At 49.0% G+C, this 26189-nt stretch overlaps 1 protein-coding gene across 2 annotated transcripts in view; it reads right to left on the bottom strand.

Annotated features, from left to right (window-relative positions):
• Positions 1 to 2640: 2640 nt before the first annotated feature.
• ZNF536 (zinc finger protein 536) overlaps positions 2641 to 26189 on the bottom strand; it is a 414784-nt gene continuing 391235 nt past the window's right edge. For both annotated transcript variants that reach the window (XM_045532445.1, XM_045532444.1), the window contains exon 6: positions 2641 to 5500. In XM_045532445.1, coding sequence (XP_045388401.1) covers positions 5256 to 5500 — 245 coding nt within the window. In that variant the 3' untranslated portion in view covers positions 2641 to 5255. The remainder of the gene's footprint in view (positions 5501 to 26189) is intronic.

Raw genomic sequence — 26189 nt, forward strand, 5'->3', positions numbered from 1 at the left:
TGACACTGTTATTGCCCATTTCACAGAGAAGCAACAGATTTGGGGAAACAGAATGATCTGCCAGGGTCACACAGCTCCTGAGAGGTCGAGGCTGGACTTGAGAGCCCCTCACAGCAGCAGGGACTCCACACTTACGGCTTCCAATGCCCGGTCCACACCCCTTCATCTCTCAGTTTATTGTCACTTCCTAAGGCTTCTATCATGTGGACACTCCTGTTCTCCCTGCATCTCCTCTCCTGGACAGTTTATATTTGTTTGTATTTTTATCAAATTACAGTCTGTTGTATCCTAGACAGTGATGTCTGGCATGACCTCTGACTCGCCTATCTCTGGCCCACAGCCCAACGTCCAGCACACAGTCGGTCCTCTGTAAATATTTGTTGGAAGACCAGTGGAATAACATCTAACGTCGAGACTAATCCTTTCCCACCACGTGCCCTCTTTCCCCAGCTGCCCCGTGACTGCCTTGGGAATAGCAAGAGAGTTGTCAATACTCTGATTTTTCAAATGTGGAAGTTGGAAAACAAAAATTGAAGACTTTTGTCTCGAGGGTCATCTTGTCGGAAGGGGACAGCCATGGAGGAATCCCAGCCACCTGACCACAAGGGAAACTTTCCAAAGCACAGGGATTTTATCAGTGTCTAGCTTTTCGTGGGTGTGAAATTAATCTCAAATGTATCTATGACTTATCATACTGCAATATGTAACATTTGTAGAATACTTTACAAAATGTACATATAATCTCCTTATCTGTCACACTGAGTTCTCATAATTTTACAGATGCAATCAATGAACCTCAGACCAGTTAAATTGATCAAGATCATGCAGCCACTAGGTAGTAAAGCTAGTGTTCAAATTCAAGTCTATACACCCCACATTTTGTATTCCTTACCCTGTACTAATCTGCCAATTGTCTATATGTTTTCAAGAGCTCAAAAATATTTTGATAGAAATATATATTGATGCTTCTTAAAAATGCCTCCTACTCCCAGTTTACTTTTTATTTTCTGTAATAACTTAATTGAGATATAATTCACATGTCATAAAATTCACCCTTTTAAAGCACACAGTTCAGTGGTTTTTAAGATATTCACAAAGTACGACAACCGTCAGAACTACCTTGTTTTAGGACATTTTTATCCCCTCAGAAAGAAACCTCATACTCAGCAGCTGTGACTCTTCATTCCCCCTCCCCGAGCCGCTGGCCACCGCTGATCTGCCCCCGTCTCTAGGGCTTGGCCTGTTCTGGGCGCTCCGTCTCAGTGGGGTCCTACCACACACAGCCTTCCGTAACAGGCTGGTTTCAGTGTTGTCTGGGTTCATCCACATTGTAGCATATCTCAGGAAGATCTTTATTCCTCTTTAGGGCACGATAATATTCCATTCTGTGGACATACCACATTATTTTCATCCATTCCCTACAGTTTTTTAAAACAACTTTTGAGCCAATAAGGAATAATTAGAGGACTTCATACAAAATGCATCCAGGGCTTGGTGTCCAGGGCTTCTTGAAAATTCAGGAGACCTCATGCCACATTCCTCGTAGTGACGGTGCAGTTGCCACAGCACCCACCATCGGAGGAACACACCCTTCAGCCCACCTGGGAGCCCACCATTCCTCTCCTCCCTCACCACTGGGGTGTTTGCGTGGCCCCTGGGGGTTTGAGACGTGGTGTGGGTAGAAGTTCTGACCCCTAATTCACCCTGCTACACGTCTGTCTTCTTTCCCTAATGGGTTCATTTCTTGACCCCCTCACTATAACCTCGCAACTCACCTTTGATGTTTGTGATCACAGTCAGGACTGAGGACGATTTCATCTCCTGCCACCCAAGGACACAGTCTCACACCCTGCAAGAAACATGGTGCACTTACAAATTCCTATAAAATGTGGCCAGATGTTTTTTGTTTTCAACTTTCAGTGGCTCTGCGTATTCCAGGACTGTAGCGTGCACCACACAGGCTTGTTTCTGAGACCAAAACAAAACAAAACAAAAAGAAGCTCTGCACGTCAACTGTTGAGCACACACTTCAAACCTTCTCAAATCAGTGTTAAGAATTCTGCTTTTTCAGTAACCCCTGATACCATAGGCTTTATTACCCTTTGTTCTTTTCCCTTTCTTCCCAGGAAGAATTCAGATTATCCTCTGATAATTTGGAGGCAAAAGACTTCCTTCCGTTTAATGATTTTTTAAAAAACTTTCTACCAGGAAAGGAAAATAATACATCCCAATGCTCTAAGTGCCTCATATAATTACTGTGATTTAAAGAGCGCTAGTACTTCCATAGGTTTTACCTCACCGAAACCGATGTCTGCAAACATTTAAAGAAGCATAGTTCACACGTGCAAGTGGGCGTGTACACCCATGCACACACACACTCACTCAAACACCATTCGTGCTGCGTGGAGAAACTCATTTGGTTTGAAAGAGCACAAGCTTGTGAAGACCATTCACACTGCAAAATACTACAGGGCTTTTTACAAGCGGGGTTTGACCAAGTCTTGCCAAAGTCTGACAAAACTGCAAAAATATGTTTTTACTCTTCCTAGTAAACACAAGCAAATAGGAAAAGATGTAGGGTTTTTTCTTTTTTTCCAGAGGTAGAGGTTTTATTGCGTAAAACACTGGATAAAACCGGACTGCTTCAAAGACATTTTATTCTAACAGCAGAAAGAAAACAGTCATTGCTGAAAAAACAACTTTTAATACTTTCTATACCAGAATAAAGTTCTGTCAACTGATGTATTATAATAATAAATAATGACCAAGAATAAACTTTAAATACAAAGTTTTCTACTTGTTACAAGCATAGCAACAAAATCCTCTACTCTATTGATCTCAGATTTCCTCCAAGATAGATTTTTTTTCTTTGCGTAGGAATGTAGACAGTATTATGACCCAGCATCACAGACTACAGAAGTTACAGGGAAGAAACTCGACATGTTTAGATATGAGAACCTGATGACATTCAGAAACTGACACTGCATCACCGTGGCTGTCACTTGTTTGTGTTACAAGTTACAAATGTTCTGGAAAGAAAGCCCGTGTCAGAGGGGAAATCAGGACGGCAGCACTGGACAAAATGGAATCAACACACACGCCACAAAGAAGAGGGGTTGTTCCCAGTGTCACGAACAGAATTATTGCCTGTCGCATCGGAGGATGCTCAGAGACACAAAAGAATATACTGAAAGAGCTCCCAAAGTGCTAGAAATGGAATGTGGCTCTCATTTCTTTCCCCCACTTTTTTTTTCCTTTTTTTTCCCTCTTTTTTCTTTTTTTATCTTCTTTTTTTATTTTATTTTTTTTATTTTTCTTTGCTAAGATACCAAAGGCGGGGCAAACACACAGAAAGCAAGCGACTGACACAGTCACCAAACACAGTAGTGCAGTTAAAATCCTAAAGCTTACTACAGTCGGAAAGTTTTCAATAACATTTCAGTCCTTTCTCTAGGATCATAGAAACAGTTGCATTAAGTGTATCAACTCGATTTAAGTAAGGCAGTGAGAACTATACTAGAAAAACAAGAAAGCAGCTTGCTCTAGGCCAGCTCGGTCCACGCTGCACAGCGACCTCATTCACACGGAAACCTCGGTTAGATGACACCCTCGGACAGCATACGCAAACCGGATTCCTTATTAGCCTGAGATGCTTTCTGGTCTCAGGATAGCACTAAGAATTTTATTTACATTGATTGCAGTTTAGTATTTTTGTAAACTGCTGTAGGCAGAGCTGAAGTTTTTAAGGCCCTGGGGTTTTATTCTGTGCTCCCAGCCTGCAAGGAAATATTGACTTTTTTTTTTTAAAAGTCTGAATGATTTTGTTTTAGAAGTGAGTACTTCAACACTTCTCTACCGTCACAAGCAACAGCACCAGTGTCATGTCACTCAAAGGAAGGACGTTAAAAGGCTGAACTTTTATACCCCTCTAGCAGATTCAAGAATAAACCTTCAGTCTTCTTAAATCGTTTTCAAAAATGAGTTAAGTGTTTCATTATTGACCCTCGAAATCTCCCTCTGTGTGGTGCAGAACTTGATAAATTTGGAGTTTCCAATCAGTAGAAAATCTAAAATCTACAAAAATATAGAACCCATTTGTTTTACAAAAACAGACATTTTAACTCAGTTTTCTTCATGAGAGAGAGCAGGATTTTTAGATTCATATTTTCATACAAGCTATTTCATAAGAGCTTGCTGAAGAAAATCTTGCTGCCTGTCTGTGACACTTATAAAAAACTAATGCATGAAAAAAAAATTTTGATTATAAGGACTGGAGCAGCCTTTATTCAAGTAAATTTTTTAAAAAATCATAATTAAAAAAACAACCTAATATCACCTAAACTTTAATTTCTTATCAGCACCTTCTATGGATAGGGTTGGCTAGTTTTTCTAACAACATTTTATATAATGTACCCTACAGTTTTTTTTTAATAGCATCCTCTTTCTTCATCCAAAAATTGAAGAAAAAAAAAAAAAGAAAAGACAACCAAGAACAAAAACATTTCCCTCCATACTGCAATTTGATCTAAAAAAGGAATTACTCATCAAACCTGCAATGGACATCTGTCTGCAGACACTGCCTGACCATTGATTCATCTGGCTGTGTATTTTTTGAAAATGCACATTTAAGATCGCCATCCTCTGCAGCGCCGGGCAGCCCTGGCGCTGGCTGCGGGCCGTCTAGGGTTTCTCCGAGAGTGCAGTTACGACACCACGCGAATTGATTTTCTCTGCAGTGACCGCTCCAGCCTGGCTGGCACCGCGGCTGCCTCCCAGCACATCTCGTTAAGGTGCTAGGCAAATGACAGCAGCTGGTGTCAGATTATAGAGGTGTCTTCAACAATGAAAACACAGCCCCTCCATCTTCAAGGCAACAGTAAATCATTGAGATGGTATCATTTTTCGGTTAAGAGCATTATTTTTGGACAAAGACGACTTTCGAGTTGGAAGGGCCCCCAGCTTTCCCTAGCTCAGAGGACACCAAGCTGTGTGAAATCCCTCTTCTCCCCACCTGCGTGGTCGGGAAGTACTTGTTGCCGGGTAACAGTTTAGCAGCCATTTTCAAGGGCTGGGGGATTTTTTTGTTTTTTAATATATATATATATAGATCTCTTTTAAAATTTTTTAAAGGTTCTATACACTATCGGGGGCTCGTACATGATTTTTTCCCTTGGAATGCAGTTAGCGGACTCTTTTACCAGGTGCATAATGTTAGAACAGTGGGAAATAGTATTGCAATACACAGGTGGCTCTGCTCAGTTGCTCTCGGCCTGGACCTTGCCGCCCTCCTCCGTGAGGTCTGCGGAGCTTCCCGGCTTGACAGCTGTGGGCTCCTCGAAATTTCCAGAAGCCTCGGAGTCCACTCTGGAGCGCTTGAACCTGCGGTCGGGGTACTGGCTGTTGTCGAAAGGCATCCGATGCACACAGAGGACGTGAGTCTTCAGGTTCCCCTTCTGAGAGGCACTGTAGGGACAGTAGCGGCACTGGAAAGGCCGGTGACCTGCGGGCAGAAGAAGTGGCCTGTCAGAGAAGCTGTCAACGCCCCCCCTGACTCCCAGCGCTCAGAGGACCATAACGGCTATGGCCAATATCATCAATGTGATTATTATCACTTTGTGGAAATCAAATAGCAAAGAACAGAAACGCAGCCAACGCAGTAGGCGCGTAAACTGGGGCTGAAAAGGCCTCTCCACCCTAGCTTAGAGCTTTTAGCCCAGACTGTCTGGGTGACAGAAGGGAAAGCTCCTGCACCTGGAACTCTTCCTACGAAGGGGTAGATCGTGGACAGTGTGGGCTTTGCAGATCAAGAGGCAAAGTTGAAGGTATGGTGCAGGCACTTACAGAATAGGAGGGGAAACAAATTCCCCTCCACTTTTCATTGATGAAGTTCAAAACTTGATTTATGGACACTGAAATTTGAATTTCACATGATTTTCACTTGTGATGAAATATTATTCTTCTCATTTGGGTGTTTTCCCCCATTTAAAAAACAAAATGTAAAAACCATCCGTAGCTCACAGGCTGCACAAAAACACACGAGAGCTAGATTTGGCTCACAGACTACACTTTGCAGACCCTAATGCTACACAAAAACCATAAATCCCTCTGTCCTGGAGTCTGACTCAGGCCAGTTCGCTTTCTTTTTGTTGTTTGTTTTTGTTTTTGCAGCACTTTACTAATGAGGACAGTTCACTTCCTTAGGCTCCCATTAACTCTTCATTGACACGCAAACCAACACAGCCAGCAGGTGTGTGTTTGGGGCCTGGTGAGAGAGGGGGACCTCACCCAAGCCTTGCCCTTGGGCTGGGCTGGAGGCATCTCTGGAATCTGAGGGCTTCTGGGGAGGCAGCAGAAGTTGCCAGAGCAGGGACCAGGACTAGCAGACCAGGCAAGCATGAGTTTTAGATTTGAATAGTGACCCTCAAAATGGAACCTTCCTGGAAAGGCTCTAATTTGGAAAAGAGGATGGATTCCTGTGGAAATCCACCTAACCCTCCTAGCTTGCTCTCTCTGCCCTGGTGCACAGCGCGCACACTCTGCTGTCCTGAGGGCCTGGGGAACATCTGGTTTGGGATGTCGCAAGGGGACACTCGCGTTCCCCCCGCCTCTGGGCCGCTGCTGATGTGCCACTCCTGGAAGTGCCTGTGCCGTCCCACCCAGCACCCGGAGAGGTCAAGGCCCAGGGCTGGGTTTCATTTGCTCAGAAACATAAACAAGCAAACACATGGACCAACCAGAAAACAACCAAACGGCATATTCAGCACTTTTTCTAGAGCAGTAGTAGCAGCCCAGGGCGTCTACTTAGCAGAACGGTCGTGTTCCTGAGAAACGGGAGGTCCACCAAATGCTAGAAGCTGAAGCTGACCTCCCCACTACACTGTGCCCACGGCCAAATTCCTGCTTCTTTGTGGGCTTCTGGAGTCCACTCTCTCCTTCCTCCCTCATAGGCAAGTGTTGTCCAGGACCCATCCATTCTACTTGTTTAATCTTCCCCTGTTCAAAGCCCCCTTCAGAGCCTGGTCCAGTGAGTGCCAACTCTTGCCTAGACTAGGAACATTGCAGCCGGCAGAGGGGCATCCGTGCTTCTGGTTTCCCCACCTCCAGCCCAGTCTCCCTGGGGACAGCAGAGGGAACCCCCAAAGCAGATGTTCAGCTTGTGATTCCTTTGCCCCAAATCTTTGATGGTCACCTGCCCTCAAGGAACAGCCAGGACGTTCCTGGCCCAATCACAAGCACCACACCGAGGCAAACCCTCGATGGTCTCTGCAAACAGACTTCATTCTGCAGAGTCGCTGTGCCCTGGCATGTGCTACCTCTGAAATGTCATTTCGTTCTCTGCAGGCTCAAACCCCACTCCTCTGTTAAGGCTCTGCTCACGGGATGCCCGCTTTGTGGGCCGGGGGTGTGTGTTGGTCCCCTAGAGAGGCTGTGAGTTCCTGAGGCCAGAGCCATAACCATCTCAGGGTCACAGGTGCCAAGCCCAGTACCTGGCACGAACTATTATCTTACTGTTTCACCTTGCCTTCGTTTTTGAAGGAACTATACATTTTTGGATAGTGTTTCTACTTCTTTCGTTTCTACCATTGTACCTAACGCAAGGCTGAATCCGATCAACTTTCCCATTTGAAGAAGCCACTTTGCAAACCTGTGGACCTCGGAGTTAAGAACAAAACGAAGCACAAGAGCAGTGCACTGGCCGCCCACCCTCCGGCCCGCCCAGCACAGAGGGCCGGGGCCCACGGCCCGCACGGTGACTGTCACGCAGGAGAAGTCATCGGCGCGTTTATTATATGCAAATGATTTATTGATGGAGAGTGTCACTGTGGTACGGTAAGTCGTTGGAGTAAGAACTCCAAACAATAAGTAACAATAAAAAATGAAACCACAGCCCCTGGCACCACGATGCACACAGGCCAGCAGCAGAGCTGTGAGGCGAAATGACCGGCCCGCAGTGCTGTTAGACAAACCCACCTCCGCTCAGCACGCCGTGTGCTCTTCCAGTCCCCAACTGTTTCTGTTCGTCAGCCAAGCCGTGCACTGTGTCCTGCCCTCACGACTGAATAATAAGTGAATATACGAATTCTATGCCACAACCTTTGGAAACTACCCTCTGTGAATTGTACCGTCATAGCAGCTACTCGACGTGCATCTTGGCAAACTCAAGGAAGAACCTCGGACATCACCTCTATTTGCAATGAAAGCCTTTTTGAATTGGCCAACATAGTACAAAAGCACTTAGTACATATTTTTAAAAATTGATTTTAAAATATTAATCATGACTTTATGCTATGGTTATATTTTGAATCTCTGTTTCTTGGTAATAGTCATGATATATAATAATCCTGGCAGATTTAGATACTTCCAGTGGTCAAAACATTAGCATTAAGTTGGTTCTGTTTTAAGTTAGGTGAGATGGAAATCTATATGTAAATCCACCTCAAGCTATGCAGGTGTACGTTTGTAGAAGGAAGTTTATACAATACTGGAATCGTAATACATCCCGATTTTGCAATATACTTTGTAAGTGGAGGCTTTGTAGATAACACCAGTGGTACCTAATGACCCTGAAAATCTATATTACACAGTTCTTCACCATATTTTTGTGAGTTTACCCACATATTTGAGCTCTATGATAGTTTTTTGAACAGGTGAGATCAGCCCCATTGTACAGATGAGAAAGTTAGGACACAGCGAACCCAGAAGGTTTGACTTTACAACCAATTTCCAATGGATATAAAGTAATCAGATCCTTTTATTCTCTAAAATCCTTACAAGGACTATGATTACAATGTGTTTTTATAGGAAAACACACACAAGTGTCGCTTTGTATACAATTACAATGCATCTTGTTACATACGGGAAATTATTTCTATATGTGCACACACACAAACACACACAGCATCTTTCTGAGCTGTGTGTTGGAAGGTTCCCGTGAGACTGATGTGGAAGGAAGTTTTGCGTAGAAATGACAGGTGCACCATGAGGGAAGTTGACTGGGAAAGCTAGGATGATTCCGGAGAAGACATTGTGTTTTTCCAAGAATCAAATATGAGTGAAAGGCTGATCCTTTGGTGACAGGAACATTTGTTCCCAAACAGAAAGCTATTGTTATGCAAAGCACTTTTGGACAATTGACACGTTTCTGAATCCAGCTAGCTCTGGATGAAAAGTCCCAAACTTCTCCATACCATTTGTCCACATGAAGCCCCTGACAAAAACACACCCGGATGTTGAGGTCTGTTGGGTTTTGGTCAGAGAACAAGCAAGACTCCAGAACAAACCCCGATGCTGAGAGCCCCCCTGGATATTTCTGTGGGGCTTTCAAACACGTGGCAGAAGCCAAGGCCCCCTGGAGGCCCAGGCAGCAAGAGGGGCGCGTGCAAAACTGCTGGGAGTTTTCCGACCTTTCATCTGGGCTTGGAGGAAATCAGATCTCTAGATGGAGGTAGGTCATCCCGTTCCCAGAGGAGAAGCCACTGCAGCCCTCAGGGTGACAGGGAAGCCCCTCGGTGGCCTGCAAACTCCCATCCGTCCTGTTTTCAGGGGACGAGAGAGACCAGCCATGCTGCCTGCACCACTGGCAGACTGCACGTGCAGTTGGTGACTCCCCCAAATCCGGGGCTTGCAGAGAAGATGTTCGTGTCTGTCGGTGCCTAAGCAGCAGCCGCAGACACAGCCGTTCATGGTGGTCGCGTGTAAGAGAATAAGGCCACCCTCTCCTGCAGTCTCCCACTGGGCAGAGCATCGGGGCAACGGCCTCTCCCCATGCACCCCTGCTGAGGAGCACCCACTCCAGGCTGGCCTCTGGTCAAATACGAGGACTCGGGGCTGTCCTGTTCTGGCACCTCTGCTTTGCTTTCTGGGTCCCCTGCCCGGCATGGGCCGTCTCAAGTCTGGCCGGGAGCTCGGCTGCACATCATTGCTTCCCTCCTCGGTGAGGCCGGTGAGCGACCAGACACCCTCACCTTCCTTCTCCTCTCTCTGGCCTCGAGCGAGTACTTGACCTCTCAAGGCTGCAGTTTCCACACCTGGAAAATGATGCGACTCTGCTAAAACCTCCCCCAGAGGAATGTGTGAGCACCACACGAGAGAACATGACACGTAGGTAGGTGATAACTGTAGAAATGCCAGCTGTTTGTCATTGTTGTGGTGGCTGTTTTCCTCGTTGTCATCATGCTGTTTATCTAAGCCGCTCGGGAGGCTATTTTGTTTTTCATCAAAAGTGCTGATTCAGGCCAGCTGTGGTGGCTCACGCCCGGAATTCTAGCACCTTGGGAGGCTGAGGCGGGAGGATCGCTTGAGGCCAGGAGTTCAAGGCCAGCCTGGGCAACATAGGGCGATCCCATCTCTACAAAAAGTTTAAAAAGAAAACTAGCCAGGCATGGTGGTGGCACCTGTAGTCCCAGCTCCTCTAGAGGCTGAGGCAGGAGGATCGCTTGAGCCCACGAGTTTGAGGCTGCAGTGAGCTATGATGATACCACTGCACTCCAGCCCATGCAACAGGATAAGACCGTGTCTCAAAAAACAAAAAAAAAAAAAAAAGAAAGAAAGAAAAGAAAGTACTGATTCAACAAGTGCTTCATGTGCCACGTTCTATGCTAGCCTGATTTTTAGGTGGTTGGATTAAAGCTTAAGCGATTGCCTCTCCTTGGGGCACTGGCCTTTGGATGGGAGAAACTGGAAGGCTTCAAAGTCTAAAGGAACAAGTTCTTAGCAGTTGCGCTTCACTGGGCTGCAGTCCAGCAGATGAGGGTTGGAATCTGCCCTTGGGCAGGCCTCTCGCTGGAAGGAACAACTCCCTGCTGGTTTCGAGGGCAAGGCCAGGTCTGGAGGCGGCTTGGTCCAAAATGCACTCATAGGTCGTGCAGTTTGTGATATGGCAGAGGCCACTGGGGCGTTCCAAGGGCACAGCCAAGACGAACAGGACCCCTGGGTGTCCCCACATCCTTTTCTCCCTCTGAGCCCCCCCCCAAGATTGCCCTCTAGCCCCAGGGTCTTTCTCTCTGTTCCCCAAATGCTTCCTGTTGTTCTTTCCTGCCTTGGGGCTTTACTCAGTCCTATCGCCTCAGCCTGGAAGGCTCCCTGCCCCTACCTCATTTAATAACTGCCACCTCATCCTTCAGCCCTGGTGCAGCTGCCTCTGCCACGGGGAGACCTCCCTGACTTATTAGCCCCACCGCGGTGGCCCTGGGACACATCCCAACGAGCTCTGCTCATCCTCCCAATGGCTTCCAACCTCAGGAGCCGGACGTGCAAAACAATCATGGCGTCTCCCTCACGAGCAGACTGGCAACTCCAGGGGGCAGGGACTGGGCTTTTATTTGGGCGCTTTTTTTTATTATTATTGCTGTTACTCTCCTCCCAGCCTGGTGCCGGACACATCACAGGTATCCACTGAGTGTATTTCAAGCGAAGGATGAATGGGAGGCTGCCAGGGGCAGGGAACCGGGAAGAGCCAGTGCCACTGCAGAGAGAGGGACATGCCTGAGCCCGGGCACGGGGACGGAGGCCTGGGGCGGGCACAGAGTTCCAGCAGCAGGTGACGCAGTGGAGGGGAAGCTCGGAGGGGAAGGTGAGTGGGGCCAGGGTCGCAGGGCCCGTGGGAGACGGGCAGTGGGGAGGCCCTTTCGGCTCTACAGCCGCCCGGCCACCCAGACACCCCGATGCCGCGAGCCCTGACGGTGCGGCCAGATGGGCGCCCCCCCCCCCCCCGCCTCACTCCCCTCTCCCCTCTCCCTGCCTCTCACTCCGAGGCCATCAACATATCCCATCACTGCCACGAGAAAAGTAAGTACATCATACGTTAATTTGTATTGTCACTGCGCCGTAGAGCCGTGGTAAAGAGCACATTCATTTTTAATCCACTATGAATAATATATAAATATGTATACAGTGCGGAGGGTCAGGAGAAGTAAGGAGAAAGCCAGTCGTACATTGTTTATAACAAAAGTGGGGAAACAGGATATTTTTCTTACTTGCTACGATGGAAATATCTGCTCTCTCCCCGCACCTAAGGGGGAGTGGCAAATGCCTGCCCTTGGGGGGACCATTCATTAATTACAGCCCAGCACTGTGGGCCGCTGGTTTCTGGAAGGGATGCGGCGCCATCCGCCAGGCTTCGCACCTTCCCAGGGGCGGCTTCTCCTGAGGGTGAGAGTGGGGACAGGGCGGTGACCAGCCTGGGTGCTCAGGCCATGGCGGAGAGATGCCCGTCCTTAGTGACAGTATCTGACACCCAATGGCCTTAGTTGGTCCCCACGATGTCCGGCAGGGAGCTGGGGCAGAGAGACATCTTCCTGTTCACAGAGAGGAAAACCCGCGCCCAGAGACATCAGTGACGGCCAAGTCAGGTGTGCACAGGCAGCTGGTTTCCGATCGGGAACGCAACCTGAGGTCTCTCTAAGCTGGTGCTCACCCCGCACCCCTCCTGCCGCCGCCTGCAGCGCACTTGCCGACAGGGTCTCTACAGAGGGAACCTTCGGCAGGAGCCCGAGGTGCTCCAGGAGGCAGTCTGTGCACACCGTGGAGGGCGCGTGCCCTGTGCATGTGCACGTGTGGCACCGCACGGCACCACGTGCCATGCCCCTGACAGCCATGGCCCCACTGCGGCCTCCAGGAGCCCGTCAAAGCCTGGCACCCAGCATACAGCGCACCCCTTCGGAGCATGAGCCACGGGATGTTTGCAAGTCTACATCCACGTTCTGTGTTCTAGAAGGGACCAGATGATAAAGTGGAGAGAAGAAGCCCTCGGAGGGGGCTCCCACACACAGGGCTGAAAGACTTGGGAGGGGCCAGCTCCCGCTGGCAGCAAGAGGGGCTTCCTAACAAAACCCCCGTCCCACTGTCCCCCCAGAGCCCACTGGACACCCCGAACTTAAGGACATTTACAAACTGTGCTGGTGGGCAAGAAAGTGGCTCCCCTCTGGGGCCCGCTGGACACGTTAGAATTCGGCCCCCAGAGGTGGATGCCCACCTGCCTGGGCATGGTGGTAACAGCAGGTTCGCCAGCGGGTCAGGCCTTTAGGGTGGTCTGGTCTCCCCACCGGAGCCCCGAAGCCCCAGGCCCTCACCCGCTGCCTGCTCTGAGTGTTTACTGCTTTGACTCTGAGGCTGCAAACCGGCAGGACCCCTGCCCAGGACCCCGGCCCGCCTTCTCCCAGCATCAAGACGCTCAGCAGGGCAACGAGAGAGGCGAGAATATACAGACACCACACCACAGAAAGAGCCATTTTCTCAGTTCTGCATATACTTTTTTTTTAATTTCCTTAATTTCAAATACTCAAGAATGCTTCCAATCAGGTTTATAATTTATGTTTTCAGTTTTTTAAAAAATATTCATCCGTCTCATCAAAGATGCTAAAACACTTTGGAATATCCTTAGTATAAATAATTTTAGGTTTTACATTTCCTGTGATTTGGGTTTTAATTTAGAAGGCTACCTCCCCCCAAAAAAATGTACTTATTTTAAAAGTGAATCTTGATCCACGTGGTAATGGATTGAAGACATCTGTGTGAACGTGTGTTTAGCTTCATATATGGAACACAGATATGTGCACACACAGATATGTGCACACGCAGATAAGTGCACAGGCACATATGTGCACACGCAGATATGTGCGCAGGCAGATATGTGCACACGCAGATAAGTGCACAGGCAGATATGTGCACAGGCAGATATGTGCACACGCAGATATGTGCGCATGCAGATAAGTGCACACGCAGATATGTGCACGGGCAGATATGTGCACACGCAGATATGTGCACGGGCAGATATGTGCACGGGCAGATATGTGCACACGCAGATATGTGCACACGCAGATAAGTGCACAGGCAGATATGTGCGCAGGCAGATATGTGCGCACGCAGATATGTGCGCACGCAGATATGTGCATACGCAGATATGTGCACGGGCAGATATGTGCACACGCAGATATGTGCATACGCAGATATGTGCACACACGGGAGTCAGCACACAGGCGTGTGTTTCCTGGTGCCGTCAACCGAGAGGGCCAGGCGTAATGACATTGATTTGAATGCTAGTCTCAAAAAAGAAAAAGGAGCCAGGGATCCATGGAGGGGTGTCTGGTTGGAGGGCTGGGACAGGAAATACACAGGAGAACCCTGGGGCATTTGTGCTAGAAAGTAAGGAAGTACTGAAAAAAAGAAAAAAATATATATATATATACACGTATTCGTGGGAGTGGGGGGTATGTGGACGCACAGAGGCGGCTGACGAAGCCTCCATGCCCAAAGCTAGAACAATTTGAGCAACAAAGTAAATAACACAGTATCAGATTGTAACCCAAAGTAAAAATAAATACCCACAAGTCATAGTGCTATAAATGATTGGATCAATAAATACATGGGGAATAACAGACAAATGCCCCGTGCATTCCAAATACTTGATGTAGACACCCCCTACCCAAGGAGCTAGAGCCTCACGCCCTGCTCCTTAATGCGGGCCATGTGCAGGGACTTCCTGCCAACGCCCGTGGCGTGGCGGGGGGGGGGGGGTCAGTTCAGCAGAGAAACCTGCCAAACACTGTGTCAGCTTCAGCCGGGTGGCCAAGGTCACGGTGACACTCTGCACCCTTGGTCGGATACGATGAGAATGCAGTTTACCTCCGTGGTCTTCCCCAAACCCATAACCCCAGTCTAAACATGCAAAATGGCCACTGAAGGACATTTGACAACATACTCCTCAAAATACCATTGAGGTCACCAAAAACAAGAAAGTCTGAGGAACCGTCACAGCCGAGAGCAGCCTAAGGGAGATGTGACATCATGTAACACACAGTGTCCTGGACTAGAACAAGGACGTTAGGTAACAGCTAAGGAAATTCAAATAAAATATGAACTTTACTTAATAACAATGTGTCATTCATTAATTGTGATACGTGAACCCTGCTGGTGTGAGATGCTAATAATAGTGGAACATGGCTGTGAGCTCGGTGGGAATTCTCTATTCTATGTAACTTTTTTCAGTAAACCTAAATCTATGCTACAATAAAAAGTTTATTTTGAAAGTTTCTTAAAAAGTGAACATTATTGATCTTCAGTGACCAGGGAGAGCCCAACGCCTGACATCAGGAGACGGCCACAGCTAAGAATAGGGTCCCAGTGTTGCAGAGCAAGGAGGTGACACTTAACTTCTCCTGGGGACACTTGAAACTTCAGGAGGGGCTGTGGCACGTGAACGCCCTGCTGGGCCCCCAAGCCAAGGTGCAGGGAACAGCACTGCAGGGTCTGAGGACCGGCCAGAGCCCCCCGGGATGTGGCACTTTCCTTCCGCACACACGATGATTAGGAACACTGGCCCTCAAGTCAGACACCAGGACTCAAACCTTATCTGTCTCTTATGGGTGCTGTGTGCTCTTGGGCCAGCTATTTAACCTTCCTACATCTCTGTTCTCTCATCTGTAAAATGGGTATAATACTAATAGCTCACCAATAGTGTTGTGAGGACTAAATGAAGAACTGGAAAATGCCTAGCGCAAGGCGTAGTACGTAAAACGAGCTAAACGTTTGCTAGATACGGTTGTCAATATTAAACTACTCCCTCTGTTAAGCACCTTGAGTTTTAGGTAAACCATGTGCATTGTGTTTTGTCTGACAATGCTAGGGGAAGGTGCTAGGCTGTCCCCTGGTCAGGTGAAGACAGCGAGGCTCTGAGAAGTGCATTTGTCCAGAGCCACCAGGAAGCCTGAGAAAGGCAGAGAGCGGCTCTGCACCCAGCACTTTGGGTCTGTATCCTGCCGCCTCCCGAGTGAGGTCCGGCTCAGTTAGTGTGAAACCCTGGGTGGGGTGTCTGCAGAGGACACACGCTGGCTGGGGGTGTCTGCAGAGGACATGCGCTGGCTGGGGGTGTTCAGTCTCCCAGACCCCCCAGCTCACCCCAACCCGCTCACACAGCCGCCCAGAACCTCCTCCTCAGGAGTGGTGCCCCCGGGGAGCCTGGCCTCAGGGTGGCTCCCTTCCTCAGCAACGTCACCCTTGTGCTCTGGCCCAGGCCATGCGGATTTAGCCTTAAATCGTGTTTATTTGCTAGTCCCAGGCTGCCTCTGGTCAGTGGAGCCAGCAGCCCGCCTGGGTGTCCAGGCGAGCCACGCCGGCGTGCACTCCACGGCAACTATTGATCCGGGACCTTAAATCATCCCCCAGATTTTATGAAAGCATTTATGTTTATCATTAAATAACCTTCAAGGGGTCGATGAACTTACATTCCTTTTTTGAAGATTTTTTAGACGTGTAATATAATAATGCTCTAATGGTACCCAGAGTTTGTCTCTGGTGAGCGCATTTCATCCTGAAAGAAATGCCGGGAGAAACCAAAGGGAGGACGCCGGCCTCAGTGACAGGGAGGAGGCCACGGCCCCCCGCCCCCCCAGACTTCCTTCTCTCGCCAGCGATCGGGGGGGCGAGGGCGGCTGGGGACAGCATGCTCAAGAGATGATTTTAAATGGAACCAAGCTGCCCACTTTTTAGGTTATTTGCCTTAGAAAGAAACTAGGGAATCAGTGTTGAATGCTATTGCTAAAACAAAGCTAGAGAATTTTTTAAGTTATTAGTAAATTAATTTTACAATATTCAGTTGAATTATAAGGTGATACTGATCGATGGCAAAAAGCAGAGGGAGTCTAAAATTAGCAGATGCAGCACCTACCATTCACACTTCCAATATTCATATCTTCCCTCCTCAGGAGTATTGGGCTAAACATAGTTACCCGAATCCCTGTGGCAGCAAGACGGGCTCTCAGCTGTAAGGAATTTAGCAAAAGCAGCAATGGCCAGCCCTGTCCTGTAAACCCCCTTCTGGACACCTTCAAGTCCATTGGGTCACAGCCCACCTGAGAACATCAGTGAGGACTTTTGGGACAGGAGAAGGCCAGGCCCTACATACCAAGCCAGTCCCCAAATCCCCTCTGTATGTGTGTCCACCCCTCCTCTCTAACCTTCCATGGCTCCCTATCTCTCACCACAGCATCTTGCCCTTTTAGCCTGGCTTTCCAAATTCATATCTTGCCATTTCAGCCTGGCTTCTTACCTAATGCACAGCGCCATTCCTACCGGAAATCTGCCCGCCTCCAGCCCCCAAATCTTCTTCCAGTGTGACGTGCCAAAGCCCCAACTCCTAGTTGAAGCCTTTCTCAGGACCCACTGTCTGAGGCACCACCCAATTAGGCACTTAACTACGTTCCGTCAGGCACTGCTCACTAATGGCTTCCTGTGATGCAGACTTGGTGGCCTCGTCCTTCCTTGAGGAGGCTGGAAACTTGTCCCTGGGCAGGATCCGCAGCAGCGAGGGCTGGATGAGGAGGAGAGGGGGGTTGTTCCCCTCGAGCGCCTGCTTGTGGAGGGCCCGGCCTCTGTAAGGTGCACTCGTGTCCCGACCTGGCTCTTCTCCACCCTGCCCGTAGCCTTGCACTTGGCGTCCTTCCGCGGTGCAGCCGCACCCCTAACGGGTGACCCTGTAACCCCTGCTGCCCGCTGCCCCTACCTGGGCTGCCTGCACCCTGGAAGGGCCTGCCCTGCCTGCCGCGTCCCTCAGGTGCTCTGCGCGCCCGAAGGCCCTTGCGGCTGCAATCCCAGCTCCCTCCCAGGCTCCACATTTGGGGTGCACTGGGGACCTGGTCACTTTCAGGCACGCCTCGACTTGCCGGGCAGCTTTGCATTTTGCTCTGTTTCCTCCAGTAAAACTCGGCCTCTGATGAGAGCTCCAAAACCACGTCCTCTCCCCCCACTGCCTCCTCCCCACCCCCCGCCCCGTGCTGCTCCCTGCCGGGGTTGGGACGACACCCGGCCTCACTCGGAGACCCCAAGGCCCACGGGCCGCCCCAGGCCCACAGACTCCATCACTCCTCTAGGCAGGACTGCACTCACCCTCTGCAGAGGCTGCAAGCCGGAGGCACCCACACATTTATTTATTTTTTTTGTCCCCAACACAATTTAAAAAATTGTAATGCATTACCAATGTTAAATTTAAAAAAAGGATTTCACATAAAAACATGGATTCCCAGTTTCTCCTGGAAAGTCAGAAGGGTGGGCAAGAGCTTCCCAGAGGCGGCCACGGCCGAGCTGGGTCCCAGTGGCACCTGCTGCCTGGCCCCACGTGGCATCCCTGCTGGGCACCCCCAGCCGGGCACCAGGGTGTTGAAGCTTCCAGTCTCTACTTTCTGCCACACTTTTCTAACAGCCAGCGTCTCACCTTCTTTTGGGTTGGGGCAGGGGGACTGGGTGAGGCTTTTGTGTGTGTTTTCACTCAGCAGATGAGCTGCATTCCTGTACACACCCAGGAAAATAAACAAGTGGGTGGTCTCTGCTAGTTCAGTCGTTTCCTGTTTTCCATTGTGTCGCTTAAAATGAACACATCAGCCCTTAATTGTAGTTTCTGTTTTATTGTGCAATTTAAAAATGGGAGGGGGGCCAACATCGTAACTTGGCTTGTGCCAGGGGTGTGCTGTGCCCCAGAGACGACCGGGGGGAGGGGCAAGCCTATGAGGCCGCCAACACAGAACGCTTTAAGTAAATACCCACCCCGCTAAAAGCTGGTATCCAGGGTTGTCAGCGGATCATTCACGACCTGTGCACATCTTTCATAAAACATCAGTACGTTTCTTGGGGGTGGGAGGTGAGGGACTCAGGGGTTGCATGCATGTCACCAAAAACAGCGTAGCAAGAGCAGTCACACGCCATCAAATTCAGTGCCATTGTATTGTATTAATGTGAGTTTATGTGTGAGAGAGAATCGCACATCCCTCTCCCCATAAAGGAACCAGGCGCCCACAAGCCATGCCCACAGTGTATATCCCTGTAGAGGGGCACCCTGGATATATTTAAAATAGCTACTTTTTATCATCCCCAATTCAACAAATTGTTACCGTGAACAATAGGAAATTACAAAGTAGAAAGGAAAGATGGAATCATAAACTTTCCAACCTTCCGCCGCCGGCACTGAGCACGCTGACGCCGTCACATGCCAGCAATAAATAAATAAATAAAACAGAGCATCAGAGAGAGGTGGCTTTTTCTCTCTCTTTTTTATGAAGTCACAAAGGAAATGCTACTCCTTTCTTCTCTTTTCTCCCCGCTATAAAACACTCTCTCTAAAATCAAAGGTGTCAGACTTTGCTTTCTCTTGCTGGCGTGATCCGGTACAGGGCTGAGGAGTGACAGATGTCGGCCCCCAGCTGCAGCGAAGCATGCTAAAGTTTCCGTCTAATCCACTTATTTCTCTGTAGTCGTGTAAACCAAAACAAATGGGCAGGGCTTTACTTTAGGGGGAAAAAGAAAAAACCCACAGCAGCAGGACTCTGTTGCCTAACGCAGTCTACGCGCCATCTTGGTGTCATTTTTCCCAACTGCAGGGGGAAAAGGCACCTTACGGTGAGAAACAGCGTGGTCACCAAGAAGGTCACCTCCCGCATCCCTTTGTCCCCCGCCAGGTTTCCTAAGGGAGGGGGACGTTTGGGTGGGGCGAGGGGCGTGGGTGTCATGACCACGAGGGGGCCCCAGCACAAGCCCCCACGGGCAAGCACGCGCAGACACGCTCCCAGGTCTGGGAACTGCTAGACTAAGGCCATCAGCTTAATCACCAGCACCACCATCTCCAACTACTCGAATGAATCCCGAGGAATTATAAACGGAGCCCGTGTGTAATTAAAGTGAGGGTTGTTAGACCCTTCATTTAATAAAACACTTGAAAAGAAAAGCCCTTGTAGGTTTAGCAATGCCACCGGGAGCGGGAGGGCGAGCAGCGGCGGGCGAGGAGGCAGCCCTGCCTCCCCCGAGCGTGTCGGGCGGCCACCTCCTGACCCCCCTCCCCTTTAGCTCTTGTAAGGAGCCAGCCCGGAGCAGGCGTCTCGGGGCTCTGTCACCGCCAGCAGTCGCAACAGCTGCGAAGCACGCTTTCAGCACGCGTGGCAAGGAGAGATGTGACGGATTTCGCCCGTGGCAGAACGGCGTTCCGTCTCTGGCCCTTCAGGCAAAAACACTACAGGCAAAGAGGAGAATTTGAGATTTCCCCCCTTAAACTTCCCACAACAACCTCAGCACAACCACATGACTGGCCCTCTACAATCTCCCTGGTGTGTTCACTGCTACTTTGGCAGGGAATCAGAATTACTGTTATATAAATTCCATCTGATGCCAGAGCGACCATCTGTGAGTAAAACTGCTTCACCTACGTCTGCCTGCAAAGCCACTCTCCCAGAGACAAGGGAGAAGGGGAAAAAAATTTGATTAATTTGCAGAATGCTTGTGATTTGCTCATATATTATTATAACTGCTCATCAGCACATGACAAATTCCCAGCCCTGGGTGCAGCACCCGTTTGGTTTCAGCAGTTTCTTGAGTCGGCACCTGACAGACTGCAGGGCCTCTAATGACTTTCAGATGCTTACAAACAGTAATTCTATCTTCAGAATAAAAAAGAAAAATCCGTAGGAAGAAAAGAGGAGCGAGTTCGTCTATTTCATTTCCTTCCTGTATATCAACATGATTTAACTCTTAAGGGCGGCCGCGGATACAAGAGGGGCCTGGCTGTGACCGCCTGCAGAGACAAAGACCCGGTCTGCGCGGGGAAGGTGGAGGCTCGGGCAGTGGCCGCACGAGGGGGCCCTGCCAGGCAGTGCCCGGTGCCTGCCACCCACCGCCTCCTGAGCTGCAGAATCCCTTGCATTTCTTTGTCCACTTCTAATACCCTAATAACCTCTCGCATCCTCTGCAAACACATCTGCCTCGTAACTGCAGTTGGATTTCTGGTTTCCCCCTCCCACTTTTTTTTTTTCTCCTTTGCTTTTAAAACTCTGATTATGCCTTCTGAAGCCCTGCCTCTGAGCTTGATTGCCTGTTTTAGATTAGAGATTTTAGCAAGGAGACAAAGACTTCAGAATGCACATCAGTCCCACATATGAGGGCCCACAGAAGGAAAAGCGATAAAACGCGATGCACCATCTGTCCACAAACAATAACCTGCGTGTTTGGAGGCTCACAAATTATTTAGCACACAACCTTCCCAAATTACAGAGCCTTGAAACAGAGCAGAGGCTGGGAGCGAGAGCCTCTTTGATGTCCTTTGATATTCCCCACCCCCCCACCCCCAAATTGATTGTTAACAGTTGAGGAATGTGTGGCCTGGGATCCGTGCAGGGCAGACCTTTGGGACAACTGGCCCAGGTGCGAAGAGGGTCTCCTTTGTCACATAGGTGGGGGGGGTGCTGGAGGTGGCCTCCTGAGCGGACCTGTCTCCTCGTGCAGAAAGATCCTGCCGAACTCTGCCTGCCCAGCCAGCCGGCTGCTCGGCTGCTCTTGGAAGATATTGGAGGTTTTGTTCAGTCGACACAAATTGACCTCCCTCCCTCCCTCCAGCCCTCAACTCCTCAGAAACATGTGCTGCCACCTTTCCTAGCTCCCACTGCCAGAAGCAGCCCCACAGCCCCCCAGGCCATCAACTGCTCAGGACAGTTAGCTGCTTACTACATTCCGTCAGGCTACAAAACTCCTTCTAAAATGATTTACTGAAATGGAAGGGAAAGAAGGACCCAACGTTGCCAAAAGGAAAAAAATCATTTTTGTTTGTGGTGGGAGCATCGTTTATCCAACACTCCCTCTTTGTTTTCAGAACGAGGATGGCAGGTCTTGTGCCATTTGGGCCTCACCCTGCCTCACAAGGTACGTCCCGTTATGATGACCCTCGCATTGTTCAGATGGGGAAACTGAGGTGCAAAGACAGCAAGTAACATGCTGCGATGAAGCAGGAAATGGGGCACTCGTGCTTGAAACCAGGTGGTTCAGCTCCAGACCCCTCTTCTCTGAACCACCCAAGACGCCCAAGACCCTGCTTTAAGGATGAAACCTGAAGGCAGGGACTTAGTACCAAAGAATCCGATGGAAAAACGGATATGATTATTAATAAACAACCAAACAAGCATTTACTTTGCAAATTCAAGCATTTCTTTCCTGAGTCTCAAAATAGACACACTGTCACACAGAGAGAAAGACCAGACCTGGATGTGAACGGCATGAGGCTCCCTTACCAAATTCACTATGGGCGTAATTATTCGGATTCAACCCCGTGGGGCCGGGTCCTCCCCGGGTGCCCCCTGCAGGCTTCGGCAGGCCTGGCCTCTCCCTTTCTCCGTAACAGGACTGAGCTCTGCACGGGGCCTTCCCTTTGCAGGGAGGCTGTTCCCTCCCCAGCCTCGGGCCCCTCGAGAGCAGTGGTCACTCTCACTGCCATCTGTGCCCAACAGACAGCGGACACAGCGGTGCACCCACTATGTGCTTGGCGAATGAATCCCTATGGTTGGGTTATTAAAGAGGTCTCAAGGATGTCCACTACAGCTGTATAAACGTAGGCTTGTTTTCCAAACTTCCTTAACCTGAAGTCAATTAAGACAGTGTTTACACACACAATTTGGTTGAAACTGGGGGGAGAGAGGTTTCAGGAGAGGAAGGAGGGGAGCCTCACTTGCATTCAAACAACCAGATGTTTATTTTATTTTTTAAAATGCATGCCAAACGACATGCCACAATGAAATTTTCACTTTCCAGTGTCTAGAAACAAAACCTAATTCTGTTCCCTGCAGCCCTGAGTAAAAAGCGTGTGCACCTATTTGTTTTCTTTTTCTGTTTGCCATTACTGATATCACTGTCTTTTCTCACGCATGCATCAAGCTTTACGATTTGCCAAGAGCTTTTGCACACACTGTTCTGCAGGACACGTGGGGATGCAGCCTCAGGAAGCCACTTGCTGCCATGTGACCCTAGTCCCCGCTGGTCACTCCCAATATGCAAGTGTGTCCGGGCACCTTCCCCAGGCCCAGGCTACCCTCCTTTTAGAGGAAATCTAATTTTTATGTCCTGACAACCACATTGTCACAGCAATCGCCACAACCAATTGGAAATCTTACCCAAATGACTAAGTTCTCCAAACTCTCTCCCCTCTCGAAATGATTTAGAAAGCTGGAACGAGAGAGAAGAGATGAGCCTCCCCGCAAAAGAAAAAGTTTTTGTCTGGCTGGGTTGTGTTTGTCTAGCACATCCTCTCTCCCGTCATACACAGACAAGTTTTCAGCATTTGAGGTCCTACTGTGTGTCATGGATAACCATCTCATTGACTCTTCAAAACAACAGGATAAGATCTAGCACTGGGTTAAAGCCCAAAGTACTCCAAACACATGCAAATAGTTTTGAGGAACAAGGAGAGCACCCCATTCTCGGCTTTGGAGGTGGACAGCTCTAAATCCACAACTTAACGACTACATGGCCTTGAGCAAGTTCCTCCTCATCTCCAAAGCCTCAGTTTTCTCATCTGTCAAAGGGGCTAATGCTGGCATCTCTCTCAGGAAGAGTGGCCGGGTGCAATGGGGCGACGCTGTCACCTGTGGCATGACCATAAATGTCAGTTACTGCTGTTTGACAGAGGTCAGATCCCTGAAGGCTTGGACTGCTGCATCTCCAACCAGTCCCCACGAGAAAAAACACCTCCAGCAGAGAGAGCGACCAGGTGAGGGACAACCAGGGCTGTGTGCAACCTCTCCTGCACTGACCTTGGTCCCAAATGGGCTCTCCCCAGGAGCTGGAGCTGCCACTTGCCTTAGAAACATTGTTGCCTTCTCTCAGGTACATACTTAACTGAAATGAAATACTGAAGTCCATCAGTATAAAGCAGGGGTTTCAGAAGCTGCAGTAAGAAAATTAAAGCAACCAAGTGAGAGCATTTTATGCATGCGGGGTAACTGCCTTTTGATATAGCTTTTTACTACACATTTGGTATTATGGATCCATAACAGATAAATGTGTATCATGGAATATATAAAAGTGCCAACAATTGTCAATATGCATTCACAGGCTGTATTAAGAATATTCTGTAAAAGACTCTCAGACCATGATGGATGTGCATAACTGAGTGAGTGACGCTGCCCATGAAAATTTGGAGAAAGTGCATCTTAAGCCCTGAGGAGGTTTATTAGACACAGCAGCCCAAACTCAGCTGACATTTAAAAAAGTCCCTTGATACCCAAAACAAAGAGTCCTCAAGCCTGTACTCTCCTCAAAGCAAGAACTCAAAACACACATAAAAATGAAATAAATAAATTTCAAAATCTAGGCTCCTGTGATCAGGAAGGAGAGATTCGGGCACCTGAGTTATTAACCCAGAACAGACGTGGACATCAATTCCCCAGATACTCGCTCGGCCCCTGTGCAGCCTGGACCAGGGCTGTGGGAGGGGGGCTCAGCCCTCCAATGTCCAATCTGCATGTTTTCTGGGTGTCTAATCCTCAGAATGAATTTTAAACTCAGGCATGGTTATTTTGCTGCCTTCACTTTTTCTGGCAGCCATAAACACATTGTTATGCTCTTAAAAAAATATATAAAGTAAAACATGACCAGCTTCCTATGCACATAATAAAATCAATCTTTTACCTCTAGTACATTAAATGAAGTAGCACGTCCCTAGAAAATCAGACAATACATAATAGTCAGTGTCCACAAGAATAATTGAAGTTAAAAAAAAATCCAAAGGTTAAAATAAAATTCTACACATATACTACACAAACAGATAGACATATTTGCATGTATTTTATACAGCATGAGTCCTGAAAGTGCCCCATCAAAATGCATGCCTAGAATCCCTCATCTGCAGTGCCTTTTTTTGTGGATAGTTTGATTTGTTTAGGAAGTATTCCTATTTCCCCAAGATATAGATGTTATACACATCAACCGTAAACAGACCTTTTTAGTTGAGCTGATAGGTGGAAAGTGAAAATGTCCTTGAATTTACCCGGATAGGCAGTGATTATTTATAATAAGGGATTGAGCCACTGACTTCCCTTTTGTATGGCAAGGGCTTCATCAGCAGACATATTCAAGTCAATAGTGCCAAATAAAACAAATTCAGCATCAAAGGACAAACGGCTCCCCATGTCAGACGTGGGTGACAAGGCACTCCTTGGATGCCCCGTCCCAAACATGGGGAAAGAAGCCACGCATAGTGAGAGCCCAAATTCATCAAAGTTCAGATTTGACCGGTTTTTTGCAAACTGTATGTGGGAATGTGGCAATCTGCAATTTATTTAATTTTAATTAAGTTTTGTTTCACATCCTGTTTTGCAAGTCAGCAAGATGGGTTAGATTTGCCAAAAAGGGGATGAAATAAAGAAAGGAAAGAAGTCCTGGGTCTGGGCATGGATTAGCAGCCCAGTGCCTGCGTGGTGGGGTGTAGGCATGCCTTAGCAGCCCAGTGTGTGCGTGGTGGGGTGTAGGCATGCACTGGCCGCCCAGGGTGTGTGTGGCCGGTGCTGGGCATGCATTGGCCGCCCAGGGTGTGCGTGGAGCGCCGGAGCCTTCCTGCGGAACACACGACTCCGTCCGAGCAGCCACCCTGCCGCAGCGTCACAGCCGCTCTCTCCTGCTGAAGGGCCTATTTGTCTGCTTTAAGTGAAATCACTCAATTCTCAAAAGTCAGTGGAGGACTTTAGAAGGGGGAGGGATCGGATAGGCTACTCCAAATAAGTTCCATTAATCAAAAGACACAGTGTAATGTAACTAATATTTTACAATTAGGGGAGACAGGATGGAACTAAAAGCCATCTATCTCTCTTACACCGCATGATCATCGATTCATAATCGGAGACTGAGAGTTGCACAAAGATGCATTTACTGGACGGGTGGGGGAGGGCCGGCCTGGGCAGATAATGAACGCGGTGAGCGGCGACGCCAAGGGCTGAGCGGAGATGACAGGGGCTGGTGCTGACGGATGACGCGAAGACAGAGCGGGTACCTGACAGCCGCGGAGCCGCGCTCTTCCCGGCGTTGGATCCTCAATTATCTCGGAAGGGGACTGGGGGGCGCGATGAGGCCGCTGAGCTCCGACGGCACCGCCCGGGACGCGCTGGGGCCGCGGCCCATTGTCGCGCGGGGCGCTGGGGACGGCGGGGATGCCCGCGCTCGGTCTGCTTGGTAATAAAATCCCCAACGCTTCGAAGGGACCCATTTTTTTTCTTTCACTGCCACCTTCAGGAAAAGAAGAGAGTTGGCCCTTTCCAAAAAAAAGAAAAAAGAGAAGAAAGTGTATGCGCGCAGGGGGTTCCTGGAGCCGGCGCGTGCAGAGCGCACAGGCTGGAGACGCTCCCGCCCCGGTGGTCTCCGCAGAGCCCCGAAAATGCCTAACGTGAGACGACGGAGAT

This window comes from Lemur catta, chromosome 19, assembly GCF_020740605.2.
Source record: "Lemur catta isolate mLemCat1 chromosome 19, mLemCat1.pri, whole genome shotgun sequence".
NCBI lineage: Eukaryota > Metazoa > Chordata > Mammalia > Primates > Lemuridae > Lemur > Lemur catta.